The following is a 20461-nucleotide window of genomic DNA, read 5'->3' on the forward strand; positions in this document are numbered from 1 at the left end:
TAATTGTATAAAGTTCAAAAATATTATACGAAAGTGACTCTTGGTTGCGTGCATGACCAGCAACGGTTTTCTTACTTGTCTTAGATGAAAGCCAAAAAGAGCCAAATCGAGCCAAATCGAGCCGTTGACTTCAAATTCTTACCTTGTGGTCATATATTTCAAAATTACTGCAGCGAGGAAAAACATAGACCAATTGTATCGCGCCACGTGCCCTAAATGATTCAGGTTTCGTCCATGAAATACGAAACCTCCCCCGGTCTTTCCTTGGATTTTCTCCGAATGACGAAAAAGTTTCTGAAAAAACATATCAAGATTGAAATCCGTTCAAGATTGTAGCTTTTTTCATGCCCACAAATCGAAATCTTTTAATCTATTCGTGATTTCTTGTTTGGTTGTGTTCATGGGCAACGTTCTAAGACTTTTGTACGGCCAATGCTGCAAGCCTGCGGCGGATTCCGACGCGGCTGGATACCATGGCGTCACCATCGCCACTGTTGGAGTTTCGGCACTGGCACAGGATTTGTATAGCTTTGAAATCACTTCCCAGGTTACCCATTAGCATTAAGTCTATCAATTAAATTTATTTGTGAAACGAATTAGCAAAAAGGGTTACTCTTGTACGGACATGTTGTGAGTTTAGTTGAGCTTATGGTTTGATCTGTTTTTGGGAACTGATTCATAGGTTTTTCAGTTGTTTAATTTCGGTTTTTAGTTTTTTTTCGTGGAAGAAAAAACGTATGTTCCGCTGTTGTGAATCTTGGTTTCACTATTTTTAAGGTTCCTCAAGGACTCAGTACGCATGTTGTCTCCTCTAAGAAAGCTCAGGCCAACTGGTAATTCACTGCTAATTTCTTGAATTAAAGATTTATTATTTTCTTTTACGTTATAGTTAATTTCTTGGTGAAATTATGGTAGATATATAACTAAAATGCCCCTAAAAGGTGAAGTTATTTGCATACACAAGCAAAGAATTTACCTGGAGGGACGGCTTAACTTTGTTTACAACTCTTGTATGTTTCAAAACATATAAGTTATAATGGAACTTGAGATGATTGCTCTGCTAGTTGCTTCACTAAGTTTTAACCGGGCTCATGTTTTTTATTTATGCTCAACCTATGCACACAAATGAAGGTATAGGAAACTTTCCGTGGCATGGAGAGAAACAAAACCTCCCCCTAAAACACCAGAAGAAGCTTCAAGGCTTGTGATTCTGACCTTGAAAGGACATCAGAAAGCTGACGTTGAGGTACTAAGGTAACAAAACTTAGTACAGTCCTCGAAAGAATGCAAGGTTTTAGTAAACTTATTGATTTATTACAGGGATTGTTGACTTTTTATGGCCTTCCTTTACCTCATATTTTGGTTGAGCTCACCAGTGTCACTCCTCCATCACGACCACAAGGACTCAAATTCGAATTGTACACTCTTCCAGTAAGCAAAACATATATTTTCTTGTAACAATTTTTAGGATTGGGGTTTCTTTTTGTTTGATATCACTTGTTTGACAGAACATTTTGTGTATAAAAAGGTTGATGCGAAGGCTGTGGCAGATGGAGATACAATTACTGCATATGTGAGCACTACAGATCAGAGAGAATCTGCAATTGTACCTAGAGAAGTGCAAGTTGCAGCTGTTCAAAGATCCAAGGCACGGGCACAGAAGAATTATGATAAGGCTGATGAACTTCATAAGAAAATTATTGATCTAGGATATAGGTTGGATAATTCTTGTGCAAAATTTGTCGAGTTTCTCCATTTGTTTTTTTCAGTTTGTGTTTGCCTGCCCTGGAAGAAATATTAATGAGTTAGGCATGTCTTGCAGGGTCATACTGGTGCAAAATCAGGAGGTTCTTGCACGAAAATATCGAATAAGACTAAGGTAAGGAAACTGTTAATTGTATTGAGGAGCACCCTTATGTAGAGGCAGAATAAAGATTTTGATTCATCATGTTGGTTAATGTAATAATTTTATTAAATAATGCTCAAGTAAAGGAAACACAATGGTGGTAATTTTGGATTCTGAGGCAGAATCAAGATTTTTGACAATCAACGTTTTGTTGCGTAGGCCGTAGCAATCAAGTATCTTGGTTAGTGGATCCCCTTAGGCTTATAAAGCACTCCATAATTTATTGTGCAACCAAGTAGGATGTAACAGAATGCCACTGGAAATATATGAATATGCATAGGAGAATGAAAGATTGAGGGAGAAGATCTCCCACACGCCTTCTCTTTTGCAACTATGACTACACTTACTCTTCATGCATCAGCCCATTTATACAATGCAAGTTAAAATGGATCTTAAATGCAATGTGACAGGGGAATTGATGCTCCAGAGAGTAAAATGGATTATGGACAAAGGGCGAAGGAAGTACTGACTAATATTGTTCAAGGCAAGTGTTTAAGAGTTTTGGTGTTCGATGAGGATCGTTACAGTCGCTTTGTAGCAGATGTTTATTGTAACGGCGTATTCGTGCAGGTATTAGATTTTTATACATTTTCTTGAAAATTTTAGTCGTACTAAATCAAAGTCACTAATGTTCATCAAAACATTAAAAAAAATAATGTGGGTGCAGTGTGCAGAAAATGTTATTATGGCATATTTATTTTTGCAATGCACTTTTATTTGATTTAATGTATAGGGAAAAACACAGACTTTCTGAATGCTTATCTGTGTAGGAATCAATGCTTAAGAAGGGACTAGCATGGCATTATAAAGCATATGATCAACGGCCCGAATTGGATAAGGTAACTTCTCTATTTTTATGCTGGGCAAACTCTGAAATTTGGTTATGCACATAGTTATTAAATGCCCATAAAGTGTAAGCTTACCTAAACGAAGCTCATCCTTTGTGATTCAATATAAAAGGCACAACACCTCAATGGAGTGTGCTCTCAACGATAAAGCCGAAGCCTTGGTATACTTTTAAGGCTCAAGGTGCCTTTTAATGGCATCTTAAGTAAATCCAAGATGAAATGCAAGATAATAGCAGTTCGTTTTGCGTATATACTAACTTAATGCTTATTTTTCATCTGATTTAATAGGTTGTAAAGCATATTGAATCATATAAGATTAAATCTTATATTTGAAGTCTACCATATCATCTTTTGTTTGAAGTCCCCGCATTAATAGATGAAATCTTATATTTGAAGTCCCCGCATTAATAGGTGTTCAATGAGAATGAGTTCACTGAGCAAACCTCATCCGAAATTCACAAAAAATAGTCCCCACTAATTGGCAGAGAATTTATAATTACTGTGATGCATAATTATTCTTCACATTCCAATACATCCTTGTAACTCCATTCCACGAAGAACATCATACTGTGACTTACTTTCCAATCTTCTGATGGCCACGAGGTCTTAAATTCAGTGTTATCCTTAGTCATATAGGAGTTTGTGCATTGTAGCTGGAGATTCATCGTTCAATGGCGTGCATAGATTCCTATTTACATATTGTACGCTGACGGCATTTTGTATGCATGCAAATTATCGAATTTATATCGAAGTCTCATAGTACATGCTAACTATGAGTGAAAGTTCTTCCGGCCATTATCCAGGGCTGTGAAAGGATCATAATGTATATTCTTTATGAAACTAGAGTCTGTTTTTTGAGTGGAGTGGTGCCATTGGGTCTAACATAATCATTTTGCACCTTTCTTATTTGTGTTGTATTGTAATGAAGTGGGAGAGAGAGGCTCGGGCCAAACGTGTTGGATTATGGGCATCATCCAACCCTCAAATGCCATGGGAATGGAGGAAGAACAAGCGTGAAGGTAGATAACTGAAAACAAAGAATCTTCAAATATTAATGAGGATTTGTCAAAGTAGTGAAAGATTTGGAATCATTAAAATATTTATTGGTGTAGCATATTGTTAATCATGTAATGTGCAAGTTTGAACACCAGCAGGGAAAGCTTGTCTAGTCGAGCTCGAGTCTCTACTCGAACTCCACAGCATTGCACCTTACTTTCATTCACCCTCTTTACAAACACCAATTTTCTCTGACAAAATAATGTGCAACAATTTGAATCAAGATTTCCAATGCAAAATGATTTATTACCATATAGGGAAATGCTACATGTACATACAAAAACATTTTCCAAATGATGCAATCGAAAACTAAAAACTTGAGAAATTTTTTTGTAAGAAACCAAGAGAAAAACCATGGCAGTTGGACAAGTATAATATGTTGTGCAATGTGCGCCACTGGATCTCCAGAAAATGTTGCCAAGATCGCGTCGCAAAGAGTAAATTTAGTGTCGTCATTAGGAAATCCAGTAGTTCGTCTGAAACACATCTGCAGTGCAAGTGTAGGGTTAAATGAACTCAAGAAACCGATTTCCAAGAAAATAAGAAAAAGATGCATCATTTTGATAAGCACATCACACTTTTCTTCAGAACAACTAAACATGCATTTCTAACTTCTTGTTCTGGAGACAGCACACCATCCAATATCAAATTCTTGACAAATTTATTGTAAACCATTTTATGGTGCAATAATTTTGTAGGACTCTAGTTTCATTAAATTCATTAGTAGAAATTTTTGAAAAAATCATGCCTCTTGCTCATGTAGTAGCTTTAGAGTATTGAGAAAGTGCCAACTTCTTAGAAGTTAAAAACCAGCACGCGTGAAGGTGAAAAGTGCAAGCAATGTCATGGCAGTTCATGCTATCAAATCAAATAAATAATTAAAGACCCAAATGTAGTAAACAGAAGCAATTAGTCATTAGCATAAATTTTCATTAAAAGTGCACAGAGAATTCATCTCAATTTGTTATCACCTACGTTCCACAAAAAACATCTCGACCTACTTGACATCTTCCTTGGTATCATCAGAATCCGAGTCACTCGCATTATAACAACCTAAAGAAAAAATTAGTATTCTCAAGACTAGACAGAAAACAAGGGAGGAATCACATGGAACCACAGATATTTCTGTAGATTAAGGAAAAACAAAAAATGCACCTGGATGCTTATTGCCAACTTTCCACACTGAATTCCGGGATGCCCTGCCTATCCGCGTTCTTCCCAGAATACAAAAACCATGAGAAGCTAACGCACTTCCATAATCCATATTCAAACAAAGGTCGAATATTTGATGATTCCAATATATAAAAAGGTTGAATCTTTGATAATTCTAATATCCAAGACTGAGTTGCAAACATTTCTAAATAGGCATCCCTTTCGAGAACAGAAGTATTTTTTGCCAATGGACTTCACAAACCATACCTAATTCCTGCGGACTTATTAAACACTAGTAAGCTAATATTATCAAAAACTGTTTGCTTTTGAAATAAACCATAACGGAATTATCCTCATTTATCTATACTTATATGCTTTCTTACACTGTTGTGCATGACGTCTTTGTGACTTTGTCCATAAAATATGCGAACCACAGAGAATAACCCATGGTCGTGCAAATATACATCCCTAAACTAACTTCAAGAACATCTCCCCTTCCACTTAACTTCACCACACTAATTGTCTCCCTGACCGTTAAAACAACATTATTTAGTTTGAACATCTATTTTCTCCTCAATCTTTCCGCAAATAAGTTTTAAAAAAATCCCTCAAAACGTAGAATTTAACAAAACAAACAACCACGATATAAGAAATATCGTGCCTTTTTGAAATCCTCGCTCAGATGGGCAGACAATTGTCTCCTTCATTCGTGCCTTTTGAAATTCAGATAGCATTGCAGAGCTCCATGAGATATTTTCGGTCATTGGTTCCTCTTGTCGCCATGAAGAAAATTCAGCTTTGCTCTCCAAATTGCCCATGTATATATTGCTAGGTATTCGAACTCTGCTTTGGTCATTTGGTCTTTCAGCCATGGACATATCTCCATCATGGTTCGCCGGAACGGCCGTTGCGGAACGGAAACGGTGACCGCCGTTCCAAAGTTACAGGGCAAAGTGGTGATTGTTTTGTAGCGCTGTTCTTCGACTTTTTAACGGCGATTAAACGGCGATGCGGAACGGAACGGCGGAGCGGAACGGGAAATGTGACAGTAGTTGTGGTTTTTAGTATAATGTCTTGTATATTGATCCAATTGTTGTGAGGTCACTTCCATTAGAAAGATAAGATATAAGGCTATAACTTTCATGTTTTGAGTTTTGTTCAAATCATTAGGGAAGACGACCCAAAAGTGGCCCGAAGTGTGTCGTGTGTATCGTTGTTCTTGCACTGACACATGTTAGGAAAATGAGCATAACTTTTTAAATGAGTGTCGAAGAACATATAAGATGTCTTGGATTGGGGGGAAGTCGACAAATTCAAATGACATATAATTATGGATCGATGAGTTACAATTGGTACTCTCAGCATGTTGGGTATGATCCGACTGGATATCAATCAGGTGGATATGGATATCAGGGTAATTATAATTCTAGACACGATTCTTTTGATAGATCATTTGATTTTTCAACATCTGATACACATGGAATTAGACATCGTGGATTTGATTATGGGTCGTCTCAATATATTGGTGATAGATACAATGAATCTTCATCATCTATATGGCGTGGTGTTGGACGTCATGGTCCCGAGTATAGATCTTCAAGTACAGCTGATAGTTCTACTGTGTATCGTGGATTCGGATACTATAATCGTCGTCACGAAACACTATTACAAAATCAGTAATCTCATTCTAATGATCTTTCGTCATCTCAATCTAATCAATATCCCTATGGACAATCACGTCAATATCCAAATGTTCGAAATCAATTTAATCTACGAGATACTGATGAAGAATATAACAATGATTTCGCTCCTCCGCGTCACTCTTCATGGTATTAGCTTTGGTATGTTATAATTTTTAGTGTGTATTTCTTATTGTGCTATTATTGTAAAATCGTTTTGTATTGATATATTAATTTGTAATAACTTCATATATTTTATTTTTTAGTATAATAGAATTTATATTTAAATTTTTTTACCAAATTTTTGAATTTATTAATTTTTTTATACAAGCGTTCCACAATCGTTCCGCAACATAACATTGGAACTGGAACGGTAGTTGCCGTTTCAAGCACCGCAACCGTTCCGGCGAACCATGATCTCCATAGTGATGGACATATCTCCATAGTGGTGGTTCGGTAAGCTTTTTTTATGACATTCTGGAATGATGTGTTTTTCCATAGGACTTTAAGAGTAGGACAAAAGAATAGAACATGACAGGACGAATCTATGGGAAAATTACGAATCATACAAGATTCATTGATTGGCACATGTTGACGACTTAGATTATGATTAGTGAGGATACAATCATGGGAAATACTCCACCAGAATAGCCGGACTTTAGGCGGAACAAAGAAGCTCCAGATAAAGGACCATCAATCTTCAAATGGGTGATATGATAATATGTTTTTTTCATTTAAATCGAGAAGTTAATTTTAATGTTATAATATGTTTTTTTAATTAAATTTTAGAAATTTAGCGGAAATAATTTGATATATTGTTTTTCATCTTATTCAAATGTTATTTCACTTAGTGTTCATTAAAGTAAATTTTTTTTTTGTTAACTTTAAAAAAATAGATTTCTGCTATCTTAAATCGAACATTTATAATTCGTTACAATGATATTTGTTGTTAATTTCAAAATGTGAGAATAATAATTTTAATCCATTTTATTTTAATATATTCCAATGAGATTCAATATCTCTTCCCAGCAAGTAAACTTCCATCTTTCCTAGAGAGGAAGGACACAGAACACTTCAAAAACAAAAGAAAATCCAATAACTTGACATCTTTGAATTCATTCACACATATACCAGAAAACTCATTCTCTTATGGCATCTGGGAATATTGAGCAACGGAATAGACACTCCACCCTAGACTTACATAAAGTTACAACACAAGGGTCGTCATAAGAGCGATTCATGGATTATCTGAATGTATCGATACAAATAGCACGATGGTTCAAAGATACTTCATGCTATATCACGTCTCTTCGTATAACCGAAGGAGCCGGCGGCGACATTGTTTCATCTCTACTGTGTGCAAAAGATCTGTGTTCTATAACAGAATGCTCGGCAACATGCCTTTGGTGCTCATTGAAAAAACGGCTTGGACTAGGGGAGTTAGCCTTCATGATATGTGATGGAGAAGAGTTGTTGGCGGAAGGAGAACTAGGACCGGATATAAATTGGAATTCTCCATCTTCACGAGGCAACGGGGATATAGATGATAAATCGTCTTTTTTCTTGCAAAACTTATCCTCTACGATATCATACGAATTCCCAGTTCTTACTTCTTGAGCAAGTGAGCACCAACAGCAGAAAAGCCACAGAGCACAATCGGAAACAGCAGGTTTACCACAGCAAAATTTATATGGTGGCAAGTTGAATCTTTTCCGCATTTGTATCCTCCAAAATCCGCCGTAAAGTAGTCCAAACACACAAAGGAAAATTCCAGTCACGCCTAAAGCCTCACGGACAGTCTCGTTGTTGATATTAATAGCAGCAAGATTGAAAATCCAAAAAGGAGCCATACAAAATAGAAGAAACGTTGCAATGTGGACGTACATGTTGCCTAGCCCGAGCCTCTCCATATTCCATCCAAAAACACAAAAGCTACAGAATAACGAGAGGTAAGCCAGGGAAATATCGTCCCAAAAATCAAGAATACCTCCACTCCACCGTGGCTTCGTCTCCACGGTTCTTTGCTCATCTCTTGACGCAAATGAAAATCTCTTTTCCAGTGATCTTCTCCTCAATTGTTCTTGCCTTGTACTATCATCTGTGGTAATTGGAATCGCTGCTTCTTCATCTATTTCCGGCTCATAGTCTTTGCCAAGAGGGCTAAGCATAGAGTAAATTCCAGCAAATGCCGGAGCACCAATTGCTACAGATATACACAATCCGACCCCAATTGGGGGTCGTTCCGACCTCTTATAGCCCAAATTAAGACCACATAATGCATATTGAGCAAAACAGTTAACATTGAGCAGAATCACAACTACCATCATATGCGCCCATTCGTGGGGTTTATATGTGCCATTCTTGCAGTATATTTTACGGAGCTTCACAACATCTTCGGGCTGCCATTTCAATAATAACACAAAGTGATATATCCGTTTTGGGTGTTGATACAAACACATGAGTGTGAATAGCGCATTGAGAATCTGATTATTGACTTCGAACCAAGCATCTCTTTGCGACTTCTTCGGGAGAGCGTGGTTCAGCATTCCAGTCATGACCATGAATAGAATAGCACCGGAAACAGCCACACATACGATCCAAACAAAAAGAGCCAAATTCATGGGATTCCTTATCCATTCTTGGCTGATCTTCCCAAGACTATTCCAATTGATTTTCCGAGAAAATATTCGCTGAAAGCGTTCACGAATATGAAGACTGCTAGAAGATGGCACCGAGCGCGAAAATACATCCCTCTCCTCGGCTATGCGTTGAAACTTCACAGATGGAGAGTCCAATTTACCAAACATAAAGAAATTGAGCTTCTTGGAAAGAGGAGAAAGGCCATCTTTGAACCCATTTCCCGATATTTCATCACTTATAAGACCCCTTTGAGACGTTGAAATATGAAGAGGGGCGAGATTCTTGCCTTTAACAACACTAGACCCCTCTCCTTCACCGGTTTTCTCGCAATTATCATTTGACACCATATTGATTTTGTACTATGCTATGCAATGAAATCAATCCTTTCCCTTCCTCATATAAAACAACCAATTCTGTTGTATATGTTCGACAAGAAATGCCAATAAGTTAATGACCCTTGCATAAGCCCATATTGCATCATTGATAAAGAAAAGAATAACCTAGATTCCATCTATAATTAAATCTAGCAAAAATTCCCAAACTAAATCAATCAATTCCAAAAAGTGTGAAATAAAATCGGAGTATGACTAAGAAAACTAATCCTCAAAATCGGGGGAAAACATACTTGGGCGTAAAATTTCTCGGTTATATCAACCGGTAAAGAAAATAAACACTGAAAATTAGACAAAATAAACCAATTATACCCCAAGAAAAAAAGTTATAAAAACTCACCAATTGGAAAGGGTTACAAGAAAAACATACGAACTCGAACGTTTTCTAGTAAAGATTCAATCTTCAGGTTGTTCAGATGATTTCTACTGTCAATTGTTTGATTCTTTTCTTGCTGTCTTTTTCCGAAAGCTGGAAAGCTTCCGAAGGAGGATAAAAAATTCATGTGGCTGCAACAAAGCGAGGCACTAATCAGCGCCATGTTTACAAAATAATGTTAATTGACCTCACTTTCATTAATTTTTTTTATTTTTATAATTAATTTTAAATATTAAAATAATAATATCAACTCAAAATCCCAAGCAGAAACTTTCTCTGCCTTCTATTATTGTAAAAAAAATGTGTACATACTCCCGAGGAACACAATTATTTTTTCTGATGTAATTTGGTATAAAATATTGAGAATCTAAAACATATATATGAAATTACATAACAAATTGTTTTAAATTTGATATAGAAGATAAAATTTTGAGTATAAAATTTGAACAACTATATTAATATCAATATTTTTATACTTTGTTTGTGTGCTCAAATATCGTATATTCGTAACCAATCTAAAAGATTTTATACTGAAATATCATATATCAGTATCACATTTTTTCAGTTTTATACAAATTTTTATCCGAAAAACACGTGTAATTAATACTAAAATTTGTTATACATGTTTAGGTAATAAAAAAATAATATATCAGTGTCGGATTTGGAACATTTAATACCCAAATATCAATACCATATTTTCAAAGTTTTGTATCAAATTTTCATCCGAAAAAGACATATTATTAATATCAAAATTTGTTATGCATATTTGTTACTCAGAACTCATATATTAGTAGCAAATCTGGAACATTTAGTTTTCGAATATCATAGATTAACATTAGTTTTTCAAGGTTTTGTACCAGATTTTCAGCCGAAAAACTACGTGTCAATAATATCAAAATTTGTTATATATGTTTATGTATTCAAAAATCATATATTGGTGTCATATCTACAATATTTAGTTCTCAAATATCATATCTTTGTTTCAGATTTTCAATATTTTGTATTGAATTTCATCCGAAAAACACACATGGCCTCAGGGAGTGCATAAACATTTTTTGTGTTAACCAGGAATTGCAGAAATATAATAAGTATGATAGAAACTCAATACACATTTAACTACTGAAATGATTATTTATTGATCATTTGCTCATATTTTATTATTATTTCTTAATTTTGTTGTTTGTAAATTACATCTAATATAAAGTTCCAAATTTTTTTTATGAAGGTCCTAGTTAATTTAGTTTTAATGTATATAGGTGTTTTAGTTATTCCAAAAATAAACAGAACATAATATAACAGTGTTCTAAAAAGCGATGGACTATAGTCGGACGGCCACCCGTTGCTTAGAGCCTAGGCGCTTAAGCAACCGTCTAGATGGTTTTTATTTTTTTATTTAAATATCTAAATTTTTTTATCTCCACATTTCTCTTATAATTCCTCAATATCATACTTTAACTCAAAATTAAAGGTGTGTCATCTTTTTTCTTAATAAATTGATAGAAAAATATATCAAACAATATTTCTAAAAAATTAAAAAGTTATATATATTATATTAGGCAGTTGCGTGGATTTAAAAAATTGGGACGATGGGCGACCGCTCAGTGCCATAGACGTCGCCTAAACGGTCCTAAGAGGCACCTTTTAGAACACTGTAATATAAGCAAGTAATTAGAATAAAATACTAAATTCAGTGAAGAAAAACTACAAAAATCAATATCTTTTTTATATATATCTTAATGAAATGTTAACATTAGATTTTATTATAAAATCCATGATCGCTATTTTTTTTTCATGTACACTCAAATTTTTGTACTAATGCATTAGAGCACTCACATTGGTGCATTAATGGCCAATAGGTAATTATTAACACCAATTAATATTCATGCACCAATGTGGATATATAGATTATTAATCTTGGCTGTCATGTCAGCATAGAAATTCAACTGAATTAATCTCGTTAATTCACATAATTTTTTTTTAAAAAAGACAAAAGATCATCTAAAAACACGCGTTAGACACAAACGTATGGCGCATACATTACACAGTCGTTAGGAGAACGTGTTGTATCCCATTACACACTGCTCCATTAATTTTTTTAAAAACTTTTTTCAAAAAAGCCAAACGTTTGGCTGTTTGATATATATATTAAAATTTAATTATTGGTTATATATATATATTTATTTATTTATTCTTTTTGTTTTGTAGTGAAAAATACATCCTTCCAATAATTAAATTTTAATATAATCACTATTGTTTATACGTTTAATTAACTATACAACTCTATATTTTATGTTCTCTTAATTATTTTTTTATTTCCCATTATATCAATTTTAAAAATTGAAAACCATATTTTTCCAAAAAAAATTAAAAACTTTTATTTGAATTTTTTAAAAAACCTGTTTATTAGTCCATTTTTTTCTATAGACTACACACATATTTCTACGGACTACATACACATACATCCATGATTTCAAAAAAAAATGTTTATTTCTCCATTTAAAAAATTGCACTTTATTATGAAAAGAGCCGACATTTTAGTTTTTTAAAAAATATAAAAAGGTTACCAATGGTTGGAAGGAGCCGTTGCATTTCAACAAAAAAAAATATTTTTTAAAAAAAGTCAAACGGCTCTTTCATGATTATCTCCGAAAAAATTTCGAACCACGTGACTCTTAAGTACATCACTAATTTCGTGCCGACTTAGATGAACATATTTCAACAGAGTACAACAACAATTAATAAAGTAGGTTTATTACAAACTTCAAAATATTTGATTATATATTGTTTTTAATTTCATTCAACTGTTTTTTCCTATGTTATAAGCTTTCATTCAAATTTATAATAAATTTTAAATTTAAATAAATGAAACTCGTAAAATAATCAATAAAATTATTAAACATTAATTAATTTTAAATCAATAATATTATGTTATTTTAAATATTTATAATTTATAAGTTTACAGAATGATAATAAAGATCCCAACTGTTTTTTCATATTTTTTCAATAATATTTTCATTAATATTGAAATTAAGTTATTTTAAAATAATAATACTATTTATTTTCAATAATATTTATTGTAAAATTTTAAACAAAATTAGAAAGATATTTAATTAATATAAAATAAAAAAGATGAATAAGTGGATAGTGAGATTTATAAATAATGAAGGTTGATATTAAATGAATGTGAGTGTATGTTAATAATGGGAAAGTGTTAATATAATGATTGTGGCTCGTGGACCGCACACTTTTTGAAGAGATGGAAGGTTAATAACATAGATTAATGACTACGGATGCAGATGCCCTTAGTCTGGGAAGCAGGTTAGTGCATAAATGAAACATTGACGTAAATGATTCCACTTTTGGTCCCTATTTACATGATCAGGTTATTACCATCCCTAGTTAACTCAGCAAAAATATTATTTTAGTAGTATTTGTTATGTTAAGCGTACATGAGTAAGAATAAGATTATGGTGACTGACTTCCTGGAAATTTCTTGTGCGTCAAGCTGCTGACATTGTGCCGCTTGATCTGGTTGATTAGGTGAACTGTAAAATAGTGACATCAGATCTTAACGGGTCATACTATCTCTGTTGGGGATATAGTCGGTGATAGAAAAAGGTAATACTGATTTTTAAGGGATATGAAGCAACACCAAAGATAGACACATACCTCCTCGAACTCATTAGCCTAACATCCAGCCCAACCCATTAGCATTGAAGTAGGTTGTAACGCCCCAGATTCGACGAGTGTCCCTACTGTATCAAGACGGGTTTTTCTAGTATTTTTATGTCCTCACTCATACGCACTCTGGGAAACTTCTCAATGGGCCACTCATCTCAGAATTATCTTAAGTCAAGTACGCTTAACTTTTGAGTTTTTATGTGATGAGCTATCGAAAAGAATATTATCTTATTGATATGAGTAATACTTATCAAATCTTTTAAGCACTCCTCAACTATACAGTCTCATACCTTAATATTTTTTGAAATCCCTCTCATTCTGTTATGGGATCCGTTCATTCATATTTCCTTCGCCTAGAAGTCGAACAGGAGCCGCTCATTGTCCGTGCAACCTCATGGCACCAGCGATCACCACTCGCCCTCTTCGACCTCGGGCGTCGCATATGTGTACTTTTCCCTGCCATGAATATAAAAAATAAAATTACGCCTTAGCTAACATCTATAGTTTTTGGTCTAGTGATAGACGTTCGATCCTTAGAAAGAATGTTTGGTCAATTATATATTAGTGAGAGTAATATTAGGATGATTGACCTCCTAGAAAGTTATCGTGCTTCAAACTATTGACGTTGCACCGCTTGATCTGGTTGACTAGGTGGGCCGTAAAAGATTGACATTAGATCTTAACGGATAATATTGTCTCTACTGAGAAATGGCTGATGGTAGGAAAATGGTAAGATCTGTCTCTAAGAGATATGATGCAATACCAACAGATAGATATACATCTTCTCGTACTCATTGGCCTAACAACCAGACCTATTAGTGCTCAAATAGGTACACTTTGCGCTGAGTATAAAGAAATAAATTTGCGTCTTGAGTAACAACTATATTTTTTGTCTAATGAGCTCAACCATTTGGCCCGCCTCTAAATGGGTTGATATTTCATCAACCAAACTCCCCCTATTATATATTGCTGGGTGGGCTGAGCCGATGTGCTTAGCCTATTTTAATAGCTCTACTAGTAGTAAACGTTTGATATTAATAGTATTAGAGTTTATCTTGATTTATATTTTGTCAATATATATATATAATTAAATTTGATTATATGAATGTTGTTTAGATTTTAAACTTTTGAAAAATATATTTAGCATTATTTATATATATTTAAAATATTTAGAATCTAAAATATATTATTTGATATATTATATTAAATTTTATATAATATAAAATTTTTACAATTCGACTAAACAAGTGATTAAACCATTTTTTTTAAGATACGTTGATTCGATCACTAGTGCAATTATGAAACATTGATACCAATTATATATAAATATGAATTAGAGGAATACATTTATTTGGCCTTGCCGCATAACGAGTCAACGACTATATTTAGTATTACTTTCTCTATTTTTTTTCTATCAATCTACCTCTATTTATTAAATACATTAGTTACTTCCATCAATTTTTTTTATATCATATTAAAATATTAATTAAATAAAGATAAAATAAAAATGTTCTATGCAAGATTGTTTTTCCAATAAATTTATTAATATGAGAAAATACATATAAATCTAAATATATAATACGAATGAAGTATAAAATAAGAAAAAAATGTTAATAAATTTAGAAACTCAATCATATATTATCATGTCTGGAGGAACGAAAGTCTAAGTGGAATATTATTGAAGAATCTGGATTATGAATTGAATTCTAGCATGATCGATACCATCCCCGAGGAGAAGGGCAACGAATGCTATATTTAATTTTTTTAATCCAATGATTAAACTATTATTTGAGTAAGTCAGAAGATAAAATTCGTCGATAAAATTTATAAGAGTAGATCTCTTTTGAGCGATCTCACGAATTTTTATCGATGAGACGGATCAACCCTATCGATATTCACAATAAAAAGTAATACTCTTAGCATAAAAAGTAATAATTGTTAATTAATGACTCAAATAAGAGATTGTCTCACAAAATACAATCAGTGAGACCGTCTCACACAAATTTTTGCCAATTTATAATTATCTACAAGAAAACATCAATATTAGTTAACAGATTGATATTGTCAAATTTTTAAAAATAATTATTTTATTCTTTTGATTATCAAGTTAGAATTCTATATTAAAATTAAATATCAGGAAAAAAATATATTTAATAAAAATTTAATAATAATCATATATATTTATTTCTACGTCAGTTTAGACAAAAAGCACAATTTTTAAACGTGATATAGAACGGTAAAAGAGTGTCACATATCCACCTCCAACCACTCCTTATCCGGAAGAATCGGCCGCCGCCCCTCCGCCGCTACCCCACCATTGTACCACTACCAAGCTGTGGGCGGTGGCAATAGTCTATTCTATTCATCATCTCTCACACCTAAAGGCCTCGTTTCGCCGGGTGGGATCATTCCACTATGCCAAACAAAAGAGTTGTCACTTTCACCAGCCAACAAAATTTCAATATCCATACAAAAATTATTAACTCAAAACCCCGCAATTATTGATGGTCGGTAATATTATATATTGAAATTTGAGTCACCAATGGAGGTCACTAGGCCCCATTAGCCACCCACTATTCCTGTATTTAAGACATCACTTGCCAGTGGGAGAAAGGCCATCAGCTGAATTTTCTTGAGTTCTTGTTAGCAGAGTGAAAAAGAGAGAAGAGATGGAGGGCAAAGAGGAGGATGTCCGTCTAGGAGCCAATAAGTTTGAGGAGAGGCAGGCGATCGGGACGGCGGCGCAGACTGAAGACAGGGATTACAAGGAGCCGCCGCCGGCGCCGCTGTTTGAGCCGGGGGAGCTGAGTTCTTGGTCGTTTTACAGAGCTGGCATCGCTGAATTTATCGCCACTTTTCTGTTCCTGTACGTGACTATCTTGACAGTCATGGGGTATAAAAAAGCCGATTCCAAGTGTACTACTGTTGGTATTCAAGGCATCGCTTGGGCGTTTGGCGGCATGATTTTTGCTCTTGTTTATTGCACTGCTGGAATTTCAGGTAGTCTTCTTAGCTTAGATCCATATCTGATCATGTATCCAGTGGAATCTAAATTTAAGATCTTGATTCGTTTGGTTGTGGGCTTATGGTTTGTTTCTGAATAAAAAATCTTCGTGAAACTGCAGGGGGTCACATCAATCCGGCGGTGACATTTGGGCTATTCTTGGCGAGGAAACTGTCCTTGACGCGAGCGCTGTTCTACATGGTGATGCAATGCCTGGGGGCAATCTGCGGCGCGGGCGTGGTGAAGGGATTCAACAAGAACCTCTACCAGACAGCGGGAGGTGGGGCCAACACCATCAATCCTGGTTACACCAAGGGTGATGGCCTTGGTGCTGAAATCGTCGGCACTTTCGTGCTTGTTTACACCGTCTTCTCCGCAACTGATGCCAAGCGTAGCGCCAGAGACTCCCACGTCCCCGTACGTCCTCGTATCCAATTCGCAACTATCACCTTGTTTATACGAGTGACGATCCCATGCTTTTGTTGTGATTCTAAAAATAATTCTCATCTAGCTAATTGTATTATATTTTCAGTTACTGGCCCCTCTGCCTATTGGATTCGCGGTGTTCTTGGTGCACTTGGCCACCATCCCCATCACTGGCACGGGTATCAACCCCGCCAGGAGTCTTGGAGCAGCCATCATCTACAACAACGACCAGGCTTGGGATGATCATGTACGCTAAAAATCCTTTTCTTGTTCATATCTCTTCCCAAATACTCGAAACAACGGGAGGAAACTTGAATCATTAGCACTTGTCACACAAGATTTGGTAAAAAAAGCTTGATTTTTCTGCTCTATCTGATGTGTATTTTGCAGTGGGTGTACTGGGTTGGACCATTCATCGGGGCAGCACTCGCAGCTATCTACCATGTAGTGGTGATCAGAGCCATTCCATTCAAGTCTAGATGATTTTTCTGCCAAGACACACACAATCCCTTGGGGAATCTATCATCTTCAACATGTGGCCAATGTTTTTTTCTTACCCTTTGTACTATGTATGCATTTGGAGTCACCAATTGTGTAATATTATTCCACAAAAAATGTCATTTGCTCAACTTAGCTATGGTGTCACTGTAATATTTTTTGTGGCTGTGAATTGAGAAGAAGTCTGTCATTATAATAATAATAGAGCTGGCTAGTCCCTACATTGGCTCTCTTCTTCCATTTTCTTGAATACTTGTCCAGCTTGACCTTCACATGTTACACGGCGCTTTTACTGAACCGCCCACCGAACGATAGCCATTGGATCCCCCGAACATGAGACGACTACGGGGATCGAATGATCCCAACTACGTCGGTTTGCATTTGACTTATCAAATGATTGGGTAATTGGGTTAGGTTTCATTTTCAACATCATGACAAGAAAATTGATAATAAATATTATTTTAAATCACACACATACGATTCTTGGAAACAACTCAATTATTCTAACATACTAAAATCTAATATCTATGTTTTTAAATTATATATAGATTTATCATGAACTGTCCAAAAAATTAATTTAATCAGCTTAAAAAATGTTGGCAAGTTGATATGATTCAAGAAATAGAATTCATTATATATTGTTCCCCGCGTCATATTTAATTGATAGATTATTCGAACTTATCTCGTGACAACAAGTAAACAAATTACAAGATAAGTCATTTTTATTTTAGTATTTGTCTTATTTATTCTCTTGACTTAATATTTCAATTTACGAAAAGGTATTTTGCGAGACGGTCTAACGAATCTTTATCTTTGAGACGAGTCAATCCTACTTATATTCACAATAAAAAGTAATACTTTTAATATAAAAGTAATACTTTTTCATGGATGACCCAAATAAGATATATGTATCACAAAATAAAATTCGTGAGACTGTCTCACACAAGTTTTTGCCTCAATTTATATATCAATTGATCTGTACTAGAAACAAAAAGTAATAAAAAAAATCCTCAAATAATTACTTAAGGTAGTTCGATTTTGACTTAATATAACGACGATGAAAACTCATTTTAATTAAATAAAACAGATCATGAAAAATTGATAAGTATTTTTACGTATTTAATTACTGAATCTCGAATAAACAAACCCTCAATCTCTCCATTCAATTTTTTTTTTAAAAAAAAAACTAAAATTTAAAAAATCTCACTAAAAAACAAATAAAGAATCATGTTGTTTTGTTCCACATATTCATATATGAAGCCAAAAGGTCGATTTTAATATTTAATAAGTAGTTGGACTGTGTTATATCATCCGAAGAATGTAGAACAACGCTAATGAGAGTTTTCGAGTTGATGGACATGGCGGTCCCGGATGATAACTTTTCAGTGCTTCTGAAATTTGGGAATTTGGATTCATAAAAAATTGAGTTCATTGGTTTAGGAGGATTTGAAAGTTTGTTGCAAGAATCTTGAAATGAAACAATAAAGAAAAAAAAATGAACATGACAAAATGCTTTAGACTTGGATGGAGATGATGTATATCAAGAACCGGAAGTCATAAAATAATAAATTTTTCTGAATTGAAGATGTTGATCAAATCTTGTTTGATACCAACCATAACCCAAACAAGATTGAATGCATTAGCTATCCTTTCCATTGAGAGTGAATTTTTAGAAAAATTTACTTATGAAATATTGATTGATGACTTTTGAAAGGATTACTTCGCATAAACGTACAGAAACTGATCAATTCAAAATTAGTTTGTCAGAATTCAGTGTTGTGTACGGTGTTGTCAACACAGAACACAACACGACAGCGGAAATTAAATATTAAAGGCAAACAATAGAACATATAATAAATGAACACTTCGGTAAAATCATGCACAAGTACTAGTACTTGTGCAATGCCTCATGGCAAGAAATTCACTAGAAAATCTGTAAATCGTTTACACCAAAAATCAATACTAGTGAAACTTAACAAAACTAAATTCCCTGACAATCCAAGGAATTAAATTGCATCAATATATAATTCAAAATAAACATCAGATGCAAGCAACGTATTGTTCACACACAAAACCGAAAAACAAACATCCTTCAAACAACCACTCTGCGTCAGTGTTGTTCTTGGATGTAGGTTACATCAATTAGCAACACCGTCACTTGACTGACGAACCCTCGTGCTTTGTATGCAAGTCTTCACCAGCAAAAACTCCTGCGGCCGTCACCCTCTATTGATAATGGACCCTTGTATATATAGTCTCTTCTTTGACCTAGATCTTCATGGATCCTTCACACCTATAAACAAGGAAAATTATATCTTATAGATAATTTTCCAACTAAATTGAATCATTCCTAATGATATGATATAATAAATCTTGGAAAAACAAATCTATTAAATTTGTCTAGAAGTGCAAAATCAAAATAATATCTAAAATGAATTTTGGAATACAATATTCCTTTCATTCTCCCCCTTTTTGCAATTCTGGACAAAAACTAACAAATTGACAAAAATACTCCAACTCCCCCTGAGTAATGACTCCCCCTGAGTTGTAAATTGCTTCTCCCCCTGAATTATCAAGACACAATAACAAAGAAAAATAAGCATAAAACAAGTTTATTAGAAACAAGGAGCAACACATGAGCCTAATCAACTTGTTCATCAGTGTCTTCCTCATTATCACTGCCTTCGAGGGACCAGCCTATGAACCAGGTACATCATCGCTATCTCCCCCTTTTTGGCCAGAATGTACGCCTACCGCGAGACGCAACCGATAATCCGCAATTAGTTGTTCAAAATAGGCAATT

At 34.4% G+C, this 20461-nt stretch overlaps 3 protein-coding genes and 1 long non-coding RNA gene across 4 annotated transcripts; 2 read left to right on the top strand and 2 right to left on the bottom strand.

Moving 5' to 3' along the window:
- Positions 1-218: 218 nt before the first annotated feature.
- LOC142538770 (staphylococcal-like nuclease CAN2) lies at positions 219-3880 on the top strand. Its single transcript, XM_075644073.1, has 9 exons — positions 219-547; positions 778-833; positions 1132-1246; positions 1321-1431; positions 1529-1716; positions 1823-1879; positions 2317-2476; positions 2677-2745; positions 3683-3880. The coding sequence occupies exons 1-9, from the start codon at positions 401-403 to the stop codon at positions 3779-3781; spliced, it is 1002 nt and encodes a 333-aa protein (XP_075500188.1). The 5' UTR covers positions 219-400; the 3' UTR covers positions 3782-3880.
- Positions 3881-4174: 294 nt separating this feature from the next.
- Positions 4175-5611, bottom strand: LOC142538774 (uncharacterized). Its single transcript, XR_012818734.1, has 3 exons — positions 5346-5611; positions 4966-5236; positions 4175-4863 (listed from the first exon to the last, which is right to left on the bottom strand). It is a non-coding gene; the product is annotated as an uncharacterized LOC142538774 (long non-coding RNA).
- Positions 5612-7714: 2103 nt separating this feature from the next.
- Positions 7715-10207, bottom strand: LOC142538779 (uncharacterized). The gene is made up of 2 exons (XM_075644080.1): positions 10014-10207; positions 7715-9694 (listed from the first exon to the last, which is right to left on the bottom strand). The coding sequence occupies exon 2, from the start codon at positions 9626-9628 to the stop codon at positions 7937-7939; it is 1692 nt and encodes a 563-aa protein (XP_075500195.1). The 5' UTR covers positions 9629-9694; positions 10014-10207; the 3' UTR covers positions 7715-7936.
- A 6119-nt stretch (positions 10208-16326) lies between these two features.
- On the top strand, positions 16327-17879 carry LOC142538784 (aquaporin PIP1-2-like). Its single transcript, XM_075644084.1, has 4 exons — positions 16327-16730; positions 16856-17151; positions 17267-17407; positions 17551-17879. Exons 1-4 carry the CDS (start codon positions 16400-16402, stop codon positions 17641-17643), a joined length of 861 nt encoding a protein of 286 aa, XP_075500199.1. The 5' UTR covers positions 16327-16399; the 3' UTR covers positions 17644-17879.
- Positions 17880-20461: the final 2582 nt, after the last annotated feature.

Source organism: Primulina tabacum, chromosome 1 (assembly GCF_025594145.1).
Source record: "Primulina tabacum isolate GXHZ01 chromosome 1, ASM2559414v2, whole genome shotgun sequence".
NCBI lineage: Eukaryota > Viridiplantae > Streptophyta > Magnoliopsida > Lamiales > Gesneriaceae > Primulina > Primulina tabacum.

Bases quoted from the DNA above. Each gene is read 5' to 3' on its own strand.
- LOC142538770 (XM_075644073.1), top strand. From the start codon at position 401: ATGGGCAACGTTCTAAGACTTTTGTACGGCCAATGCTGCAAGCCTGCG. The intron at 834-1,131 runs GTAATTCACTGC...ACACAAATGAAG, and splicing joins AAGAAAGCTCAGGCCAACTG to GTATAGGAAACTTTCCGTGG. The intron at 1,880-2,316 runs GTAAGGAAACTG...GCAATGTGACAG, and splicing joins AAATATCGAATAAGACTAAG to GGGAATTGATGCTCCAGAGA.
- LOC142538779 (XM_075644080.1), bottom strand. From the start codon at position 9,628: ATGGTGTCAAATGATAATTGCGAGAAAACCGGTGAAGGAGAGGGGTCT.
- LOC142538784 (XM_075644084.1), top strand. From the start codon at position 16,400: ATGGAGGGCAAAGAGGAGGATGTCCGTCTAGGAGCCAATAAGTTTGAG. The intron at 17,152-17,266 runs GTACGTCCTCGT...TTATATTTTCAG, and splicing joins CCAGAGACTCCCACGTCCCC to TTACTGGCCCCTCTGCCTAT. The intron at 17,408-17,550 runs GTACGCTAAAAA...TGTATTTTGCAG, and splicing joins ACCAGGCTTGGGATGATCAT to TGGGTGTACTGGGTTGGACC.